This window comes from Trachemys scripta, chromosome 7 (assembly GCF_013100865.1).
Source record: "Trachemys scripta elegans isolate TJP31775 chromosome 7, CAS_Tse_1.0, whole genome shotgun sequence".
Classification (NCBI taxonomy): Eukaryota; Metazoa; Chordata; order Testudines; family Emydidae; genus Trachemys; species Trachemys scripta.
The window spans coordinates 19,187,945-19,209,278 of NC_048304.1; the positions used below are offsets into that span (position 1 = coordinate 19,187,945).

Sequence of the window (21,334 nt, forward strand, 5' to 3'; positions counted from 1 at the left end):
AGGGAGATGATCCTGCTTAAGACAGGCCAAGTCTGGCCCAAGAAATGAAAATTAGGAAGGCCCTGATTAGCGACCCAATCATAAACTTTCTTTTAACATATAAAAATGTATGAATACATGGCTACATATATGTACATATACATACACGCTTTATATACACTGTACATAATATATTACACAGAGCTAGTTATGAACACAGTCAAACACACATACATACAACTATGTACATATGCATTAGCTACACGAATGAGCTCTATTACTAAACATGCAGAAATATACAATGGTAGAAGGCACAAAGAAATATTTTAAAAAAACTATATTAAAAAAAAAAGATGGGGGAGGAAAAGCATGAATTTAAAGATCATAGTAATCCATTTTCAAAGCCCTCACATAACCCAAATAATAAGTTAGACATTTGGAAATATGGAACACTGTGATATACCGATATGGATATTTTCCATGATAAATACAGTACAGGTTTCACAATAAACAAAGAGCCCTACAATAAAGAAATTATAGGCGATAGTGCTTTCCAATTCCAATATATTTGACTTTTGAAAAATTTTGTATGTGTATTTCATTTTAACTTCCATCTTCATTACAGCTAACATTTTAAATGTTTACAAAATAATTTCACATTTAATACTGATCACCATTAAGGTGGGTTTATATCACACAGGCTAAAAAGGGGATTGGGGCACCCTTAGTAAAAAGATAAGCATAGCCTTATTTCTAAAGGGCTTGACAGTCCTATAAAAGACACTTTTCAATTGACACAGCAACTTCAGAATTAAAGGGGGAATGTCAAACACATTTTAAAAATAGTTTTTGATTTTTCACTCCTCACTCTTTATAAGGCCCTCTTGCAAATTTGAATTTATCTTTCTGTATCTGGTAACTCTGACCTTCCCCTTCCCGTTTTGTATTAAGTAGAAGCCAACATAGCTTCTTTTGCTGGCTCTATCTGTGTACAAAGATGTATTGTGACTGCAGATGTTCTCTGCTACTATCATAGAAAGTCTATGCTTACACAGGGAGCCAACCGTGATAGCTGCAGTGCTGCTGCTATCAGGCGGGTCTGGTGCACTCCTGGAACTAAATTCTGAGATGTACCTGAGCCTACTTGTTGCTTTTCTTTCCATCTCTCTGCTTTTTCAGGGGTAAGAGAGGAGGAAGGAAAAACAAACCCACACACCTTATTTTTTATTTTCCAGATAAGGACTGAAAGAGAAAAGAGAAATGTCAAATCAAATTAAGGAAAATAAAACAAAATTAAAAAGAAAATCCTTTGCCAAAGGGAGATTTGAACCTGCAAGTACTTGCTGATAAATCTGCATTTTAAGCCTTGGGGCAGTATTGTTATGGCATGTATTTAGCTGTCTCCCTGTGTATGTGCAGACATCCCACAATACCAGCAGTGAGCAGCTGATGCCATGATTGGAACTATGATATCTGTTAATTTCTTGTTTATGTCAGTGGTGCCTCAAATGTAATTGAGAATGGCAGTGATGTCAGCACAGTTCTGAGAATCTAGTGTGTTAAAACTGTCGGAGAATAACAGAGTTCTCTGTTTGCTTGAAGTGTGTGTGTACACATACCAATGCTAACTCCTGAATTGTCTGATATGGATTGGGTGCCCCATCCCTTTTGCTACTGCAGAAGGGCTTTCCTGATCTCCACTTGCTATAGGTGACTCTTTAGCCGGACAGCCCCCCACTCTTCCTGGCTGAAATCCATTCACAGGGGCATTGTCAGTTAATTCTTTAAACTAGGTAGTGCTTTTAAAATTCTTCCCTGATTAAAAATGTCAGTCAGTCAGGGAAAGATCCTAATTACCACTCCTTCCCATATAGAGGTTGAAATGGGAGAATATTCTGAAAATGTTCAGTGTTTCCCAATGTCATTTCAACAACCCCATTTGATACACATGACAATGAATAGGGTGCAGTTTTCAGCATGACACAACCTCTACCAAAGAAAAAACATCTCATAAGAAGGACATGATAGAGATTGGTTAGCCCCTTGTGCAGCTTAGGACCCTTATGGGTTCTGCAACATTGGGAAATCATCAGGGCAAAGGAGTGCTCTGGCCAAGCCTCCTCTTACCCCAATATACCCCAGAACATACCCTGTGCCAAAGGCTTCGGGGGGGGGGGGGGGGGGGGAACCACCCCCCCCCCCCCCCCCGCAAAACCCCCCCCCCGCCCCCGCGCCGGAGGGGTGGGGGGGGGGGGGGGGGGGAGAGCAAACCCAGCTCGATTCCTGGCATAGAATCCCCCTTGAGCCAATGCTATTCATTAGTGGTCTTTATGCCTGCCCTACAGTCCACTTATGTCAGGAATTACAGGGGGCTGTAGGTCAACGATGAGTCTTGCTATCTGTGACTAAACAGCCAGCCAAAACTTCCATTGGCCAGCAGTCAGTTTTCTGCTGCATGGGGCCTTTATCATCTAAACATTGCCTACATTCTAACAGTTTTTAGATGAGTCAAAATCTGGGTCTGTGTGTCCCATCTAAAGATTTGGGATTCTGATTCTCCTTTCCCTTCCACCAGTTTTACATCAGAGTAACACCATTGGCTTCCAAGGGTGATTTCTAATTTACAAATAATGGAAATGAAAGGAAAATAATCTAATCTTAATCCTGCTTGCAGTTTGACAAGTCAGTGTGACTAAGGAGAATTACTTTTATTTACAGGTTTCAGAGTAGCAGCCGTGTTAGTCTGTATCTGCAAAAAGAAGAACAGGAGTACTTGTGGCACCTTAGAGACTAACAAATTTATTAGAGCATAAGCTTTCGTGGACTACAGCCCACTTCTTCGGATGCATATAGAATGGAACATATATTGAGGAGATATATATACACACATACAGAGAGCATGAACAGGTGGTGGGAGTTGTCTTACCAACTCTGAGAGGCCAATTAATTAAGAGAAAAAAAACTTTTGAAGTGATAATCAAGCTAGCCCAGTACAGACAGTTTGATAAGAAGTGTGAGAATACTTACAAGGGGAGATAGATTCAATGTTTGTAATGGCTCAGCCATTCCCAGTCCTTATTCAAACCGGAGTTTTCTGAAGGACTGGGAATGGCTGAGCCATTACAAACATTGAATCTATCTCCCCTTGTAAGTATTCTCACACTTCTTATCAAACTGTCTGTACTGGGCTAGCTTGATTATCACTTCAAAAGTTTTTTTTCTCTTAATTAATTGGCCTCTCAGAGTTGGTAAGACAACTCCCACCACCTGTTCATGCTCTCTGTATGTGTGTATATATATCTCCTCAATATATGTTCCATTCTATATGCATCCGAAGAAGTGGGCTGTAGTCCACGAAAGCTTATGATCTAATAAATTTGTTAGTCTCTAAGGTGCCACAAGTACTCCTGTTCTTCTTTTTACTTTTATTTAGATTTTTAAAATATGCCTGTTTGGTTTAGTGCGTATACAGTAAAAACAATTACAAATCTTATAAAAATAGCCCAAATATCGCTTACCCAAATTAACCCTTCATAACTGTCAATAACCATTCCTTTATACCCACATACGAACTCCAAACTCACATCTTTCTCGAAAGAATGGGAAAATAGACAGGCCTCACAGCATACCCTGATGGTCAACAGACTTGGGAGTTATGATCACTTATTGCATTCCAAACAATTTCAGCCAACACAGAACTTCAGTTTTTGCATGAACTAAATCTTACTGCTATATACGGATGGTCAAGCTTGATTCACCATGACACTTCTACTGAGTTAAATACTCTTTACTTTTAAAAGCAGCACAATAAGACTTTAGCAGGTTTTGAAGAAGGGTTAATTTTGAAGCAGTAGCAGGAACTTTACTTGGATGCAAGGTTTTCTAGAATCACTATCAGGCTATGGTACTTTGGCTCCTAATTTTGTCAGGTCAAATCTGGCCACACAATTTGGTTTGTAAAAGTAAGTTTTTACCAAGTTTAAGACCAACACAAATATTTCCAATAATTCTGTTGTTGTTATTTCAAAAGAAAAACAAACAAAAATATTCCCAATCTATATTTACAATACAAAAGTGCAGTCTTGTGCTTAGAGAGGAGAAACTTAAAGCAAAACTGACTAGAAACCAAAGTGACGCAGACTAGTCTATTCTCATTGTCCAATCCTTAAGAAATGGAAAGAGTACACAAACAAGCCAATAAATGGCAGAAAATAATTTACACTTGCAATACGCTTTCAGTTTTAAGAATCACATGCATTATTAGTAACATAGGCAAGGAAATTACTATTTGAACATATGGGATCAGGTCCTATGTGGCAGCCAAACTGTGAAGAGTGTTGGTCAGTGGTGTGCAAAGATGACTGAAAGCTCACCTTTGCACTCCTATGATCTTGGGAGCTGCTGTGTGTAGGCCATTCCCCCTGTGCTATGTTGAAATAGCACGTGAGTTGCAATGGCCACAAAGAACTGAAAATACGGCCAATGATTAGCATAATGCAGGAGCAACTTGGTCATGCTCCATTTTCCCCAGCCATGCCTTTTCCCCTTGCTATCCCAGCCAGAGGTGGCTGGAATGGCACAAGAACCCCTAAATCAGCTCCATCCCTCTGGTAGATCAGCCTTATATTAGGATGGTCCTTCTGGAGCCAGTTAAGATGGCTCCACAGCTAGATTACCTCAGTGGTTTGGTGCAAAAAAGCCACACCACAATGGAGTTTGGCCCATAATTTTTAATAGGACAATAATGTTTTTAAGTGCCTCTTTTACAGCATCTCTCTCTCTCCAGCATACCAATTCATTGGCTCAGTATTAATGGTAGCTCTTGAGCAGCAGGTGAAAAAGAACCATGAGGCTTATTATCCACACTTATCCTATTATCTGTAACTTGTATTCAAATAGCTGAGACCCTGAATATCTCCTAAGCTGTGGGATCCACCATCTGCTGTCCAAATTTCTACCATCTAAACTGTTTGTGTTAGAATCAAAACAACATATGATCACAGAAAACATTCTTTTTTATTAATCCCATGGGGGCTACGTTAGCTCGGCTCTGACAAACCATGCCAATAATGCTACACGAACAGAGTCTTCATAGTTTAAAGGTGGTAATTTGAGGGTTTTAAAATAAAAGTGTAATTATGGAATTGCTTCACTCTATCCATTAAGTACATTTACACTTAAAAAAAATAAATCCTAAGTATGGGCTCGGTTGCAATACCCATACTCACACTCAATAGCATTTTACTCTACATAAAGTCTTCCTGAAGTCCATGAAACTACACCTCTACCCTGATATAATGCTGTCCTTGGGAGCCAAAAAATCTTACCGCATTATAGGTGAAACCCCGTTATATTGAACTTGCTTTGATCTGCCAGAGTGCGCAGCACCGCTCCCTCGGAGCACTGCTTTACCGCGTTATATCTGAATTCGTGTTATATCGGGTCGCGTTATATCGGGGTAAAGGTGTACTTGCAGAATAAAGTACGAACAGTATAGTCCTATTTTTGTAGGATGCATTCTATACATGTTAACAGAGCTGTGCAAAAAAATCACCATGTTTGATTTATGAAATCTTATGCATAAATGTTAGCAGTTTCATGTGATTTTGCTCCACAGCTTAGTTTTATGTGGGTTTCCTTTTTCAAAATGGCTATTTTCACAATGAAAAAACAAACAATCAATTTTTTGCATGTTTTCAACAGAGAAGCCATTTTTACTCAAACGTGGGCTCATCTTTACCAGCAAATGAGACCCTTTACTTGAGAAATGTACATGTCCAACAACATTTTTCATGAAAATTGTCTCAAGTTTATAATAAAATTTGGAAAAATGTTGATTTCCAGTGGTTTACTATACTTTTTGTTTATGAATATTTCACGCTCCTCTAAAAATGCTTACTTGATGGTTTTAATTATTTTTACTACACATTACAAGTGATTAAATTATATCACCTGCTAATTTTTTGCCATTAGCCTCCCCCCCCAAAAAACAGTTCAATGTGCACTCTATATTTTTAAACAAACAAGCAAAACAGTAAACCTCTAACATTCACTTTTGCACAAAAATGGCCACAACTTTTCTTTGAAATTCTGTTTCCAAGGCAAGTACCTTGTATGTTAAAATTCAGGCCACAACTAATTTCTAAGGCCAAGTAGTAAACCCTTAAAACAGGGGTTTTATATCGGAAGTGCTGACACAACCCTACAACTAGTGACACTATAATATAATGGCTAAGGCTTAGGTCTGCATTCCAGTTGGCCTAAGGATGTTCAAAATATAGGGCCTCTTGTCACTTTTAAAGAAATGACCAACTTAATTTACTATAATAAAAGCTTAGGAAGAAGATGTTGCAATACTGCAGATGTCTGCCTTTACATTGTACTCTGTCAATACCACTCTTCTTGAGAACCAAGATTTCTGAACTTTATAAAGATGGAGATTGTAATTGAGTTTAATGTACCTAGGAGCTAAAATTACATAGCCTTATTTATCAGAGTGAGTGTTACAAATGAGAGCCTTACAATAAGGGTGAATTGTACCAAGACAGGACTTACTAATACATTAGCAAGGAGTTGCTCAAAATCCTTTGGCTATAGTTCAGACCCTCTAGAGACAAAAACCTACCCTGTTGGAATGTTTCTAATCAATGCCAATACCAGAAACAAAAAAGTGCTGAATTCATTATTTATATTTTTGTCACACACAAGTATGCAAGTAGAAAATGACACTGCCATGTAAGTTCATTAAAGTAATTAATGAATGTATGTAATAAGCAAGAATCAGCTTAATGCAGCTATAGCTCTTCTGACAAAATACTTTTTTATGAATTTTGATTGTTTAAAATGTTCAGTGTTAATATTAATAAATTATACTAAAATAAATGCAATATTAGCAGGAACAGGTGAATCCTATAAAACAACTTGATAGGTTACTACCCAAGATAAAAACAAAGATCGTTAGTATTCTAACTCCAAACAATCGTCATTAACTGTAACTGCACATGAATGAATATAAAAAACCCAGCTGACACTCCAATTTAGAACTGGGTCAGAATGGGGTACGGAGCACTGCAAAGTCAGGATGCTCAGTCCGTGGGAAAGGAAGAGAATTTCATGTTCTGCACTTATCCCATAGCTGACAGCAGCATTATGGGCTCTAACGAAGTCACAATCATCCCCTTTGGCTCCTAGGAAGGTGAGGGTCATTTAAGGCTGCAGACAGAAGGAATGAATTTGGAAATATAAAAAGTATACACAGAGCCTAGGAGCGCATGACTTTATTTGAAAGGATTGCTTCCCTGCCAGTTAATGACTGATTTCCCCCATGATTGATTTCCCCCACAACCAAAAGTCGTCCTGTTGGAATAACATCTATCATGACTGTGTAAACATCTATGCCAGGCTGGAATTGAAACTTTCAGGAATCTGAAAGCTTCTTTATTACTATGGCAAGAAACTGGTATTCTGCCTTCCAATTTGGGCAATTTCTGTAGCATTTATTAATGCTGCTAATTATACTATAGTTACTATGCTTATGTCAAATAAACCTCATTTTCACTAATTTAGCAGAGTTTAGTGCTAACAGTGTAGAAATTTGCTTTAAATTTCCACTTTACCATTAAATGCATAACATTATTAATAGCAATTTTTTGTAGTATAAATGATTGTCTCCTATAGCCTTCACAGAAATTACTAGCATTTTGACCAAAAACATATGCAATTTTCCATTTGCCCTGCTCATAAGCAAAAATGTTGATGACATTATCGCTTTGACAAGAAGTGCTTAGAAAGTGCTATCATCATTATACCCTGGTAATTATTAGATATTAATTCCAAGGAAAATTTTAAATATATACATACTGTTCTTCTTTTAGCAATTTTTAATACTAATCTCTGACATTATAAAACTCTATTTTTGCCCATTGATAATTTCTAAATACAAAGCATGTTAAAAGTATGTTCAGTAATCTACAGCCTTTTGAATGAAAGGCATCAAAACACTCCTTGTGGCAGAAAAGGATCCTAGTTGGAGGTGTTTTAAGAGCTTTTTATACTTTGTCACTGGAAATAAATAGACAGGGAGCAGTCTGGTAGGAAACTGGTAACATGTTGGAAATATTTGTACATACCAAAATGTCATTTTTTAAAAAAAACTTATTTCTCTTAATTGTGTAGTTACTTGTTTTACTAAAATTACTTTGATCCATCAAGTTGCATTGTTCCGACTATGCAGACGTGCCAGTTATTTGACCATTATACTCTGCTGTTTCCATTTTGAGGATGTATGGGATTATGCTGTCAATCGGAACATTTCCTATGAGGCCAGTAAAAAAAAGTTCCTCTGTAATACTAGAGCTCATCAGTCTAAGTGCTGGTAGGCGAACTAGAATCCGGGCTAACCTGGAAAAGAAGTTCAGGAGATTATGAAAAGGTATAATGCAAATAAGAGTACGTCTTCACTACCCGCCGTATCGGCGGGTAGCAATCGATTTATCCGGGATCGATATAATCGCGTCTCGTTAAGACGCGATATATCGATCCCCGAACGCGCTCACCGTCGACTCCAGAACTCCACCAGAGCGAGTTGCGGTAGCGCAGTCGACGGGGAAGCCGCGGCTGTCGATCCCACGCCATGTGGGCCCCAGGTAATTCGATCTTAGATACTTCGACTTGCGTATCTTAGATCGATTCCCCCCCCCCCCCAGTGTAGACCAGCCCTAAATCTAAACTACTGTGCTGCTAAAGAGCTGGGCCTGCTTTTATTATTAAAGATACTCATGAGTGAGAAGAAAGGCAATTTATGTTAATTTAGCTATTCTGAAAAGAATGTCTATGCTTATTCTTCCACTTTGCAAATTAATGAAAAATGCACAGTTCTTTAAGTCTACTGTCTGTGAAATTCCCAGCTTTGCTTTGCAAGTGTTTTATGGCTAAGGACAATGTCTCATACTGAGTAATGAGGACATTTTCACATTTTTAAGAGCAAAATGCTTAATTAGTTTAAATAATCTATACGGCATCACTCTCAGTTGCCTAGCAACTTCTTAATGAAAAACCAGATTGCAAGAGAGGCATGAGTATGTATACAAAAGGAAGCAGAAATATATGAAAAGAAAGGGGAATGTTGAAGGGTCTGTTGCTCCCTCTTATGCTAGTCCCAAACCCCATGTTTTGTTAATGTGTACAGACAATGACTAAAATTTACAAATATACAGAAGCTAACCTTATACCACCACTGACATTTTAAAAGCAGTTTTACTTTACAGTAATTCTGTAGCATATCTACCTTGTTTAAATAGCAGGATCACATGACAAAAAAAAAATAAATGAGTTTCTTGATGAAATTATTTAAAGTATATAACAGCAGAGCCCCCTAGTAATAAAACAAGAGACCCATTGATGATTCATGGCTAGCTGTGGAAAACATTCTGTGTAGAACCAATTCTGCTAACACACCATCTCTTGTAAATGTGAAGGTACATTAGTAAAGGGAGATGAAGTCTGGCATCCCTTTTTGTAGCCATAAATTTGAATACTTTCCTCTGCCTGATTTATGCCTGCAATCAATTATTTAGAAGTGCAAGATAGCTCAGTGGTTTGAGCATTGGCCTACTAAACCTAGGGTTGTGAGTTCAATCCTTGAGAGGGCCACTTAGGGATCTGGGGCAAAATCAGTATTTGGTCCTGCTAGTGAAGGCAGGGGGCTGGACTTGATGACCTTTCAGGGTCCCTTCCAGCTCTATGAGAGAGGTATTCTGAATTCACCCACAAGTGAACAGGAGGGTGCCAACTGCACTCACAAAAATGGAGGCTAGTCTTTGGGAAATTTGCCCCTTTATAAATTTCCCTTCCCTCATTCTTTATTAAGAAGTATAACTGCATGGGAGAAGATTTTTATTTTTCAGTGCCGCAATTCACTTCACAGGGATAAAGCCAAAGTAATTAGGAAACAAAGGAAATGCTGTGCAACCAACATTTCAGACAAATGTCCTTGGGAATTAAAAAATGGAGGAAAAAACCAAAAACACAGGTAGGTAGAATTTCTTCTAATTACAAGCTTAAGGGGCTTAGTTACTATTCCCCATCTAAATCTTGGTTTTCAAAGATTTATATGTTGGTAGTTTGCAGATGCATGAAACTTACCATACATAATCTGTTAAACTTTATAAGGACAGGAATTGGTTCAGCCCTTTTATGGTCTCAGACTATTTGGCTCTTCTAACTTAAAAATAGTAAGAACCTCCTCCAACACTCCCTCCCACATACCTACACCAGTCTCTATAAAATTTAAAAAATTGCAGGCAGTCAATCCTGCTTCTTGCCCTGTTTAAACTAAACCTGTCTGCTTTTATAAATGTGCAGTCCCCACAAAACTAAACGTAACAACATTCTTATGTCTTTATGCTGCAACCATTGCTCAGGGAATTATTCAGGGTATCAAAAATAAATACCTATAAGTATCTTCTGGATAGGTTTTTTGGACATAGTCTTGCAATTCCATCTGTGCCTTCTCTTGGAATTTTTCTATTTGGCTTGAACTCGTCAGACCAGGGTGATCTAAAGAAATAAAACATTTCCAAATGTCTATGGTTTCACCATAAAATAAGACAGGAGTACTTACAAAGAATCTTCTACTTAATTTCATTCAACTCTTCCTCTTAGGTACCATGGTTGATATGATAGTTGCAGTAAGGAGTACCTCATTAAATCTCAATAAATCATTCTGAGATTATGTATATTATTTTCAAAGACATTAGTATATGTTATTAAATGAATTATTTGCAAACTAATGTGTTAGACACAATGCAAAACGTTATCATTTATGTACACATGCTTAACTAATATGATTTTGTTATGAGTTGTGTGTAATATGAACAGACATTGCTCATTAATATATAGGCTGATGTTGTAATTGTACTTTCTGCTCACTGTTGGTCTTGTAATATGTGTATTTGGCTAAAATTTCATTCCTGGCTTTAGAATTAGTGCACTCACGTTTCCTTCTGCAGCTGGCTGTGCCCACAGAACTGGGAGCACATAAATTCTGATTTGTTAGTCTCTAAGGTGCCACAAGTACTCCTGTTCTTTTTGCATAAATTCTGAGTGCACACCTGCTATCAGTGGGTCCAATCATGCTACAGGGTGGACAGCTTTTGAGGGCATAATCATTTTTTTCTGCTCCTTCTCATTTCAAATGGGTTTCCCTCCATTGTTTGAACTCACTAGGCGGAATAATCAATTTCTTGCTTTCAAGATTTTGACTTCCAAACCTTGACCGGTTTGTGTTGTCACAATTCCAGATGCTTTCAGCTCATCACTGAACAGTCAAATAATCAGAAGGGCAGAAAAGGCCATGTGTGGCTATGCAAAAACTTCTTCAGCGACAGGCTCATAGGGCCACAAGTGTCATGTTCCTTCTTGCTCTCTCTTAAAAAGGACTAGAGCAGGCCTATACTTGGAGTCTTTCTCCTCCCACATCAGCTAGAAGCATCTCTTACAGTGTGGACTAGTGGACAGAGATTGAGCTAGGACTCAGGAGACCTGGGTTTTATTTCTGCTCTGCCAACAGCCTGTTGGGTGACCTTGGGCAAGTCACTTCACTTGCCTGTGGCGCAATTTCCCCATCTGTAAAATGGGGATAATGAAACGTACCTCCTTGTAAAGAACTTTGAGATCTGCTGATGAAAAGCTCATAGATAAGAGCTATGTATTACTATTACTACAGAAAAACCCAAGGCACAGTCTGAGAAATTCCCCAAAGCAACAGTCCAAGACCCTAAATTAATCTAATTAAAACAAGATTTAATAAGAGTAGATAGAGAAAATATTAAAGCAAAAGAAAAGGCTTGCATGACATCCCTACTCTGAATACTTTGTAAAACTCAGTGAGGTAGATATGTTAGAATTAGTTACAGTGGAAATAAAAGTAAATGCCCTACATTTCTAAGAGAGAGCTTCCTTCTCACTCAGCACTTCTTATCTACCCTTTCAATGTCCCGGGAACGTTTAACTCCCCGTCCCCTGCCTGATCATCACTTTGTACTTTGATATGCCTATGGATACCCCTGACAAAGGTGTCCTCTCTGAGGAAATCCTCAGATCTCATACACAATGTCCATTGTATATTTTTTAGTTATCAGCTCTTATGCTCATTGTCCTTATTAATAAATTGGTGAGGGATATTGTGTTTATTGGAGGATGTTTCTAAACCATAGTAGACTTTCAACTCACATTATAGCCAGAGGATCTCTTTCCCCATACCATTCTTATCATTAATTATATTCCATATTAAACGAAATGTGACAAATTCACAGTCATCTGTCACACATGCCTATTGCCATGACCCATCCACAGAGGAGGGGTTGGAAATTGATAGCACAGCTTTATGCCACTCAGGGATCCCCTCACACCAAGATAATCCCCAGCTGCACTATTAGAGCAGCTTTCAGGCTTCTTTGTGCTGCCAGAGTATCATAAAGCAGCTTGGGAAAGGGCTGGGGGACTGAGAATCTGGCCTTTAAATATATGTAAGTATGTATAAAATATGTGGAATTTCTGGAGCCTTAAATCAATTACATTGGGTGCCCCAAAAGTTATTTTTTAAAAGGGGTTATTGATGCTAAAGTCTTATGGTGCTGTGAGATATTTTATGAACAACTCAGTAGAATAGTCTCTTCATCACTGGATATTTGGTTCTCTTTAAAATCTCCTGGTGCCAAAAGATTAATATTTTGTAAGTTCAGCATCTGAACTGCAGTTAGAAACACGGGAAGGTCATTATAATGGTTGCCAAATGCCTTACCAGGGCTAAAGAGGACTATAGCTTTAAGGTATGCATATTCATATCCATCAATATCAAGCTTGGCCATGCTGTTACAGAATTCCTGAAGTTTCCAGATGTGTTCCATGACTTGCTTTATTCTGTCTCCGGAAAGCTTATCTACAAACAGACATTACATACTCTCTTAAGAGAGTTCAAATACATTTGAAAAATTAACGAAACCAACACCCATCCCCTTTATAGGAATAGATCAAATGAAATTTTAAACCTTCTGAATTGTACTATAAACTTTTTTAAACCATATAAAAATATATTGTGCATGAATTAATACTCATGGAAGTGAGGACTGAGGATATAATAAACTGGAGTCAGGCACAGTACTGGCAAACATAATGCAATATTTTTCCACAAAGGTCTGCCAATATATCTAAACCCTAACCAGCAACACCCATGTTATTCCTGTGATGGGCCTCTTCTAAGCAGAATGTGCTGAACGGTGCTATAAATTAAACCAGGGTTCTGGGGAGGTGGACAAAAGTGAGAGATTAGGTGCAAACTATCGAATTACCTTATTGTAACTTGTGACCCAATCAGGAGTCAGTCTGGCTGTCCAGAAGTGAAAGGCTAATGCAATATGACTGTGCCACCTTTTTCCATATCTGTTCCTTTAGAAAAAACTGTTTGTTCACTGTAGTATGTATCCTTTTCCCCTCTTCAGGAGTAGAATTAACTCTGTTACACACAGGTTGATCCCTCAGCCTTTCATATTACCATGTCCTTTGTGTTGGCTTCATCTCCTTTCTGTTTAAAAATGTTTATTTGGAAAGTGCTACACCAATTATGAATTTTCTAAAGTTCCATAGTTTTAGCTGAGCCTTAAGAGGAGATATATGAGGGGCGCTTTGTTTCAGGAAGCATTAGCTAAAAAGGGAAGAAAAGACTCCTACTTTGGTAAGAAAATGAGAAACAGTTTTCCTTTTCCTCCTCCCCTGACTGCATATTTGTAGACCAGTCAAAGAAATATGACAGACAGAAACATGAGATTATATTAAGACAGATATATGGACACATGATTTCCATTAATTAACTTCATCAAGATAAGTCAGATCAAGAAACCTACCACATATCAAACTTTTCAGCTGAAAAAATACAAATTAAAAGAACTTTACTCCATGTATGACCTCTAATACTTATATTTCATATCATTATAACTTAAATATTTTTGCCTTCATCTGTACTGCTAATGGCTGCATAGATTTGCTTAGCCCTGTGTGTCCTAAATTGGGTTTTTGATGTAATTTAGGATTACTGTATATATTTTATGCAACCACAATAAAAAATTGAAAAGAAAAAATTAGACATTTTTACATAATGTCTTGAAAACAAGAATGAAAATATAATAACATTTCTAAGATAGATAAACTTTGATTCTTGTATTGTGATTATTCAGGGTGATACAGGTGGTATCACATTTTTATTTTTTTAATGTATGGGAAACAATAGTGCAAAAGTACACAGGGAAAACAGCTAAAATTCTAGACTTTCCCAGAATAGTTACGATACTCATAATCTTCCTAGATAAATTTCTAGTGTTTTGTCTTCACCATTTTAAAATAATAATAAAAAACTTAACTTGATACCCTTATGTCAGTACCTTGGAGTGATATAACATGACCTCATATAGAGCCAAATCCTCTTCTCAGTGCAAATCCCAAGTAACAAGGCTAGGTACTGAGGAGGTCTGGAAGGGTCAGGGCTGACAATGGAATTCTTTTCACTCAGGCTATGGAATGGTAATGCCATCTTACGGCTCCTGCAGCTGCTATAATCTCCAAACCCTTGCAGGGCAGTAACCTAATCCTTCATCTTCAAGCCACCCTCCACTCTCAGTTGCAGAGAAAACCTGAAGGGCACACTCTTCAGGGAATGCAGGGTATTCAAGCCCACCTCCATGGCCTCTTCACATCATTCCCCTTTCTCTGGGCAGTAAAGCAGAGGTTCTCAACCTTTTTCTTTCTGAGGGCCCCCACAACAGGATATAAAAACTTCACGGCCCACCTGCGCCACAACAACTGGTTTTCTGCATATAAAAGCCAGGGCTGGCGGTAGTGGGGTAGCAAGCAGGGCAATTGCCTGGGGCCCCATGCCATAAGGCCCCGGCAAAGCTAAGTTGCTCAGGCTTTGGCTTCAGCCCCATGCAGTAGAGCTTAGGCTTTCTGCCCTGGGCCCCAGCGAGTCTAATGCTGGCCCTGCTTGGAGGACCCCCAGAAACCTGCTCGTGGCCTCCCAGGGGGCCCCAGACCCCTGATTGAGAACCACTGCAGTAGAGCACCACTTTTTTTGTTTTGTTTTGTTGTGTTTTGAGGGGCTGATTTGGGGGTAGGATTTGCCTATGATTATTAGGTTTGAAAGGATTACATTTTAAATCAGTAAGTGCTGTAATCGCTGATTTCCCCCTTCCAGACAAACCTCTCCCCTCTCCCCAAACCAAGCAAAAAACTGAATGAAAAAATGCACATTGTTGATAACTGAAATGTATTGTGTGGGAAATTAAAAAATATATAACATATTGCACCTGTAGACCAGGATGGGCAAAATTTTTGGCCCGAGGGCCACATCTGGGTGGGGAAATTGTATGCAGGGCCATGAATGTAGGGCTGGCGCAGGGGGCTGGGGTGTGGGAGGGAGTGCGGGGTGTGGGAGGGAGTGCGGGGTGCAGGAAGGGGCTCGGGTGCAGGAGGTTGGGGTGTGGGAAGAGTTTGGGGGTGCGGAGTGCAAGAGGGGGCTCAGGGCAGGGGGTTGGGATGTGGGAGGTGTTTGGAGTGGGGGCTCTGGCCTGGCACCGTTTACCTCAAGAGGCTCTGGGGTGGCAGCGGGTCTAAGGCAGGCTCCCTGCCTGCCCTGGCCCTGAGCCTCTGCTGGAAGTGGCCAGCATGTCCGCAGTGGCTCCTGGGGGTGGGGCAGATGGCTCTGCCACGCACTGCCCTCACCTGCGGGTACCACCCCCGAAGCTCCCATTGGCCGCAGTTCCCTGTTCCCGACCAATGGGAGCTGCAGGGGGCAGTGCCTGCAGGTGAGGGCAGCGCACGGAACCCTCTGCCCCCCCAAGGCTGCAGGGACGTGGTGCAGGATGCTTCTGGGAGTGGCGTGGGGCCAGGGCAGGCAGGGAGCTTGCCTTAGCCTCGCTGCGCCATGGGGCTGGCAATCCCGCGGGCTGGATTGAAACCCTGATGGGCTGGATCTGGCCCGCGGGCCGTAGTTTGCCTTCCCCTGCTGTAAACAGTTTGTAAGCTATGGCTGTCATTTTATTATTAAGAAATTAAATTGACAGAATTTAAAAATCATGTGACAGATTCTGTGCTCAGCTTCCAGGAGTCACCCATGGAAGGCACAGCCCAGGGAGAGGAGTGGCAAAGGTGGCTTTAATACATTTTTTTACTGCCTACATTCTGAACTGGCTGGTGGCAAGAGTGGCTCCTGGAATATATTAGAACAGCCTCCGGAGCTGCTCTAATTTACAGCAGCTACCTCAGAGCTGCAACTGCAGTTGACCTCTGCAGCTCCTGTATCCTCCTCATTGATGTGAGGGAGAGAAGGGGGAAAAAAAATGTCCAGTGAACATGGTCATAGATCCTTTGGTTTTGCGTCTCCATCATCCCCGCAAAACCCCATGATGTGCTGGGATCTAATATAGAGCACACAGAATCCTGACCCCTTTGTGTGTTGCCCTCACATTAACAGTGGAATTACATCGGTTCCATTGTATCTAAGGGCTCTCCACATCATGGAAGAATCCTTCCAATAAAAATTATGATTATTAATGAGGGTACATCATTTGAGGTTTGCCTATCCTTAACTGTGACTATTTTCTGCAGTCACTTTGAAACTTAAACTGTTTTCATGGTTTGCTATTTACTCAGTTTATGTAGATTTTAAAAATGTATTTATCTTTGTACCTTCATCCTGGTACTAATCCTTGCTAGTTTCATGACATATGTAGTATTCTGTAATTTTCTGGCTACATATACATCTGGTTCTTCTACTTCTGTAAGTAAAGATAAATTGTATTTGCAGACTTCAGGCTGTCACTATTGATTTTTTTTTTCTACAGACAAAATAATTTCCCCCATTTATAAAAAAAGAAAAAGTTACCCATATCAATCATATTAATTTGCATAATCCTCCCTGTAAAAAATCCAACTGTACCAGATCATCCTCCATTCTAGAGATAAAAATTATCAGGTTAACACCGAATCAAAAAAGATACCTATCTTCTTAATGACGCAAGAGGCAGTTTGTTTTGAGCTTTTTTATATAACTTTGTGACATAGCCATTAATTAATTATTAAATATTTATATTTTGGTAGTGTGATATACTTGCAGTAATAATTGTGCAGTGATGGTCAGCAACTCTTTCAAAAGTGTAACTGTAAACAACTTGTGGGATATGTGTGTGTGTGTGTGTGTGTTTCATCACCTCCAGCAAAGAAAAATACCCACATGAAATTCTAGGATGGGAGGAAAATTCTATGGTGTGCACTCTACAGTGCATCCTTTGAATTCTTCTGTTGGGTGGGCCGGATTTCAGACCATATCTTGAGAAATCTGCTGAACACAGAAGACCATCTATGCTAAAACTCTGTATCAGCAAACTCCAGTGCCCTTCTAAGCTTCCTGGACTCCCGTTCTGCCTCTGCACTGCCAGGGACCCCGAGTGCGGGCTTCTTTTGGAACTCTCCACAAGAGCAGATCACAGAAAAGTTAATGTAGCTTCAAGACGCATCAGCTTTTTTTGTAGACTCTCAGATGGATGAAAGGGAGGAAGGAGAGATACTGTGTGTGTCCCCTCTAGCCTGGGCTCCACCCCATGCATTTATCTCTAGGGCTATGTCTTCACTACCATGGTAAGTCGACATACGCTATGCAACTCCAGCTACATGAATAATGTTGCTGGAGTCGACACATCTTAGGTAGAGGTACCGCGGGGTCTACACTGCAGGGGATTGACAGGAGAAACTCTCCTGTCGACTTACCTTACTCTTCTCGTCGGGGGTAGAATACAGGGCGTCGACTGGAGAGTGATTTGCTGTCAATTTGGCATGTTTTCACTAGACTCACTAAATCGACCGCCTGTGGCTCGATCTCAGAGCATGGATCACGGCTGTAGTGTAGATGTAGCCTAGAACTATGGAGAGCTCTTTGTGAAGTTGGTGAGATTGACTCGTACATTCTGTGCAGGAATAGTGGAGGGTTCCTTCCTTCTGTGTTTGGATCTCAGGGGGAACAATACCTGTTCTCCCTTGGAATATACTTTGTGAAAAAAATGTACAGACACAGGTTTTTAACTCTTTACTGCTGAAAGTAGCACATACCTGCCTAACATGTACCTAATACCTATCATGACCTAACACGTACCTTCCTGTATGCTGTTCTGCAGGTGGTTGACGATAGCTGCTAGGATAGTAGATAGACTCATCACCTGTGCACATTGTGCTAGGCCTAAGGTAAACAGCTCATTCCAGCAGGCACGAACTAGGCTTGTGTTACAGTCCTGTCTATAAAGACACAAATCAAACACACAATTCTAGCAAGTATTAAACTCATATTGGTATTATCCTATAGGTCTGACATGTGGAAAATTATGGTTATATATTATAACGATAGTATTCTGGTCACTATAGTAACAGGCAGATATTGACAAATAACAGAAATTTAAAAAAAAAACAGCAACAAAAGTGCTTGAGGCTGGATGCACTGGCTATGAGAAATGATCTTAGATTATCTATGCCAAGTTATATGTCCAAAAATTAGTTGCTTGCTTTTGACTCAATTTCACAATACAGCCTCATGGCCCTCTATAATGTCAAGTATTATCATCATCATCATCAGTCATCTTGTTTTTCATATTCTTCAAAAATGTAGAAAAATGCTATATAGTCCCTATACATTTAAAACAATTTATTATAAACTAATTAATTATCTTTTAAAACTCAACAGTTGCAAAATGTTCAGCTTAATACTTAAATAATCACTCAACAGAAAAATATTCACTCACCCAAGTGCTTGGAAAGCAGGGATGGATCTAGCCCAGTGCATTGAGAGGAAAAGCAGTCGTGATGCTGACTCACAGATGTAATGTACATTAAGGTACTCTGGCATTGGACTAGGCATTGTTAGCTGCACGGAAATAAGAGTACAGTATAGTCTGTACAGGTCAGACATCAATCAATGTTTATTATGAACGAAATAAACTTGAATAAAAACATGCAATCTGCATTCAGACACTTTTGCTGAAAACTGCCATTTATCATGGAGTTAGATTAGTAAAACTTCAGCACATAACTCAGTAGTAGTGGTAAGAAGAACAGGCTGGGTATGGGGAAGTGTGAAAGGAATAATATGGGAAACCAAATGGGATGGTTCTGTAAAAGTAAAAGTACTTTAGTATTAATTCAACAACACTTATCCCTGAATTTTCATTACTGCGTGCAGCATCATTAGCTTCACAATTACTATAAAATTGATGAGTATCAGATCTTAAACTAAGTGCAATTCTTTAAAATTGCAACTTATTTAAAATCTATATTATCCTGGCAAAGCCATGCCATATGAATCTACACTTGCAAAAAACACAATTTTACTTGAAGTACACAGATTAGCTTTCCTATACATTGTTTATTTCACTATCTTGATGATTTTTATCTGCTTAAAGGAAATGCACTTTGACAGCAAGAAGGAACATCCTTATTGGTTTCTCCCATACAATATATCTAAAAGAGGTGCTTGCTCAAATTCACTTGAAGATACAGCTGCTTCAAAGTGCAATCCCTTCTGCAATTCCATAACAACAGTTCACCAAATAATGATCATAAAGAACATAGTTGTAATCCTTAAAAAATGGCCCAAATTTCAACATCCTTGACGTGAGGATGCCTCAAATAGCCGAAGTCAAGAGTTCAAAATATTTTTTAGTAACTATGTATATGAATTGCACATTTGATATTATTTGTTATATTTAACACTACAAGTGATTCACAGTAGTGCTATATGTAAGATCTAAATCTAAAACAAACATCATCCCACTGTCAACTGACAGGTCCCAAGGAGAGTGCATATGCAGTGCTCCAGGATACAGAGTGCAAGGGAAATGTGGAAATATTTTATTATGTCCTTAACAACAATAGCTAGTATACTAGACAATACTGACTATGGCAAAATACAACGATAGAAGAAAAACACAATACTAAAATCATTCCAAGTTATGTCTTTGCCAAAAAGATAGTTGAGGAAGCACTCACCTTAAATGTGACATGTGTATCTGTAAGTAGGGGTCCTTCCACTTCAATTATTGGTGTTGACTGATCTCTGCTGATTACATGAATATTCCCTCCTCCTGTAGGATCCATCCCATCTGCCAAGTTCTGAGCTACTGTGCCATCTGTGGTATTAAGTGCTTTAGCTAAAGTATCAAATGCCCTGCAAATAAATGAAGAAACAATACAAGTTTATTTTCTTATAACCATTAACAAATTTGGAGTTGAGGGCAAATCAAACACTACAAGTTTTTCCATCTAGAAGATAAGCCAGAAACCTTTTTCTCACAGATTCTGGGCCAGATTCTCCAATACACTCTGTTCTTTTGCTCTGCTCAGGCAGTGTGAAGGGGCCAGGCAGGTTCTGGACATATATGTCTGATGGAAAATTCCCTTGCAGAGGGGAATTCTCCCCTGGCATAAGCCCTGCACCAGTTGCTCTTTCTTATTCTAGTAATGGTGGCTCCTGCACTGCTCACCCACCTTCCTCTTTCTCACCTTGAGGCTTCATTACACTGGCATACGGTCTCCTAGGGATGTTTTGGGAATGGCATATATTTAAGCAGTCCCTAGGCTTCTTTCTAACTAAAATTGGGATTAGGTTGACATCAACAAACCTTGTATTTTATGGCAATCCAAGGCAGAATTTGAAGCCCAGCTCTCCAAAGTTATCATCTCAATCTCTTGTTCATTTCAAAATCAGGAAACGGGAAGTAAAATCTTGCAGCTCCATTTTTTTTAATTGTTTTTTTCCCCTCAAAAATGGTAATATGTAATACTAATGTATGAAAACAGGAAAAAATTGAATTTTAAAGCAGTCCTATCCCATCTTTTCCATATAGGTTCCTAGGATAAGATTGCAAAATCAGGAAAATGCAACCAGCTCCTTGAGGTTACCCCACAACTCCGCTCCGCTCTGGAGCTCAGACTTTGAGGAGAATTGAGCCCATTTCATACTCATATTCACATTATGGTATTTCATAATGCTGTTATGCAACTATTTTCCAAGCAATCTGTTTACACGTTAACTATTTATTCTTTGGGACCCAGATTTAAAAAGTTTAAGTTGGTATCAGCAGAAGCAGCCAGGTGCTCTGCACTTTTAAAAATCAGTTAGCTTATTTAGGAGTCAAAAAATAGCTTCTGTTTTTAAAAATCTTATCCTAGGAACCTATATGGAAAAAGTGGGATAGGACTGCTTTAAAATCCATTTTTTTCCTGTTTTCATACATTAGCATGACATATTACCATTTTTGAGGGA

The 21,334-nt window shown here is 39.2% G+C and overlaps 1 protein-coding gene across 6 annotated transcripts in view; it reads right to left on the reverse strand.

The window, feature by feature from the left end:
• Positions 1–6,504: 6,504 nt before the first annotated feature.
• Positions 6,505–21,334, reverse strand: part of NR2C2 (nuclear receptor subfamily 2 group C member 2) — a 51,736-nt gene continuing 36,906 nt past the window's right edge. For 4 of the 6 annotated variants that reach the window (XM_034776739.1, XM_034776738.1, XM_034776741.1 and 1 more), the window contains 6 exons: positions 20,059–20,236; positions 18,816–18,937; positions 18,176–18,315; positions 12,782–12,919; positions 10,431–10,536; positions 6,505–8,379 (listed from right to left, as the gene is read on the reverse strand). In XM_034776739.1, coding sequence (XP_034632630.1) covers positions 8,205–8,379; positions 10,431–10,536; positions 12,782–12,919; positions 18,176–18,315; positions 18,816–18,937; positions 20,059–20,236 — 859 coding nt within the window. In that variant the 3' untranslated portion in view covers positions 6,505–8,204. Of the gene's footprint in view, positions 8,380–10,430; positions 10,537–12,781; positions 12,920–16,475; positions 16,806–18,175; positions 18,316–18,815; positions 18,938–20,058; positions 20,237–21,334 lie in introns of those variants that run through there. The other 2 variants (XM_034776742.1, XM_034776743.1) reach the window with 2 other exon arrangements.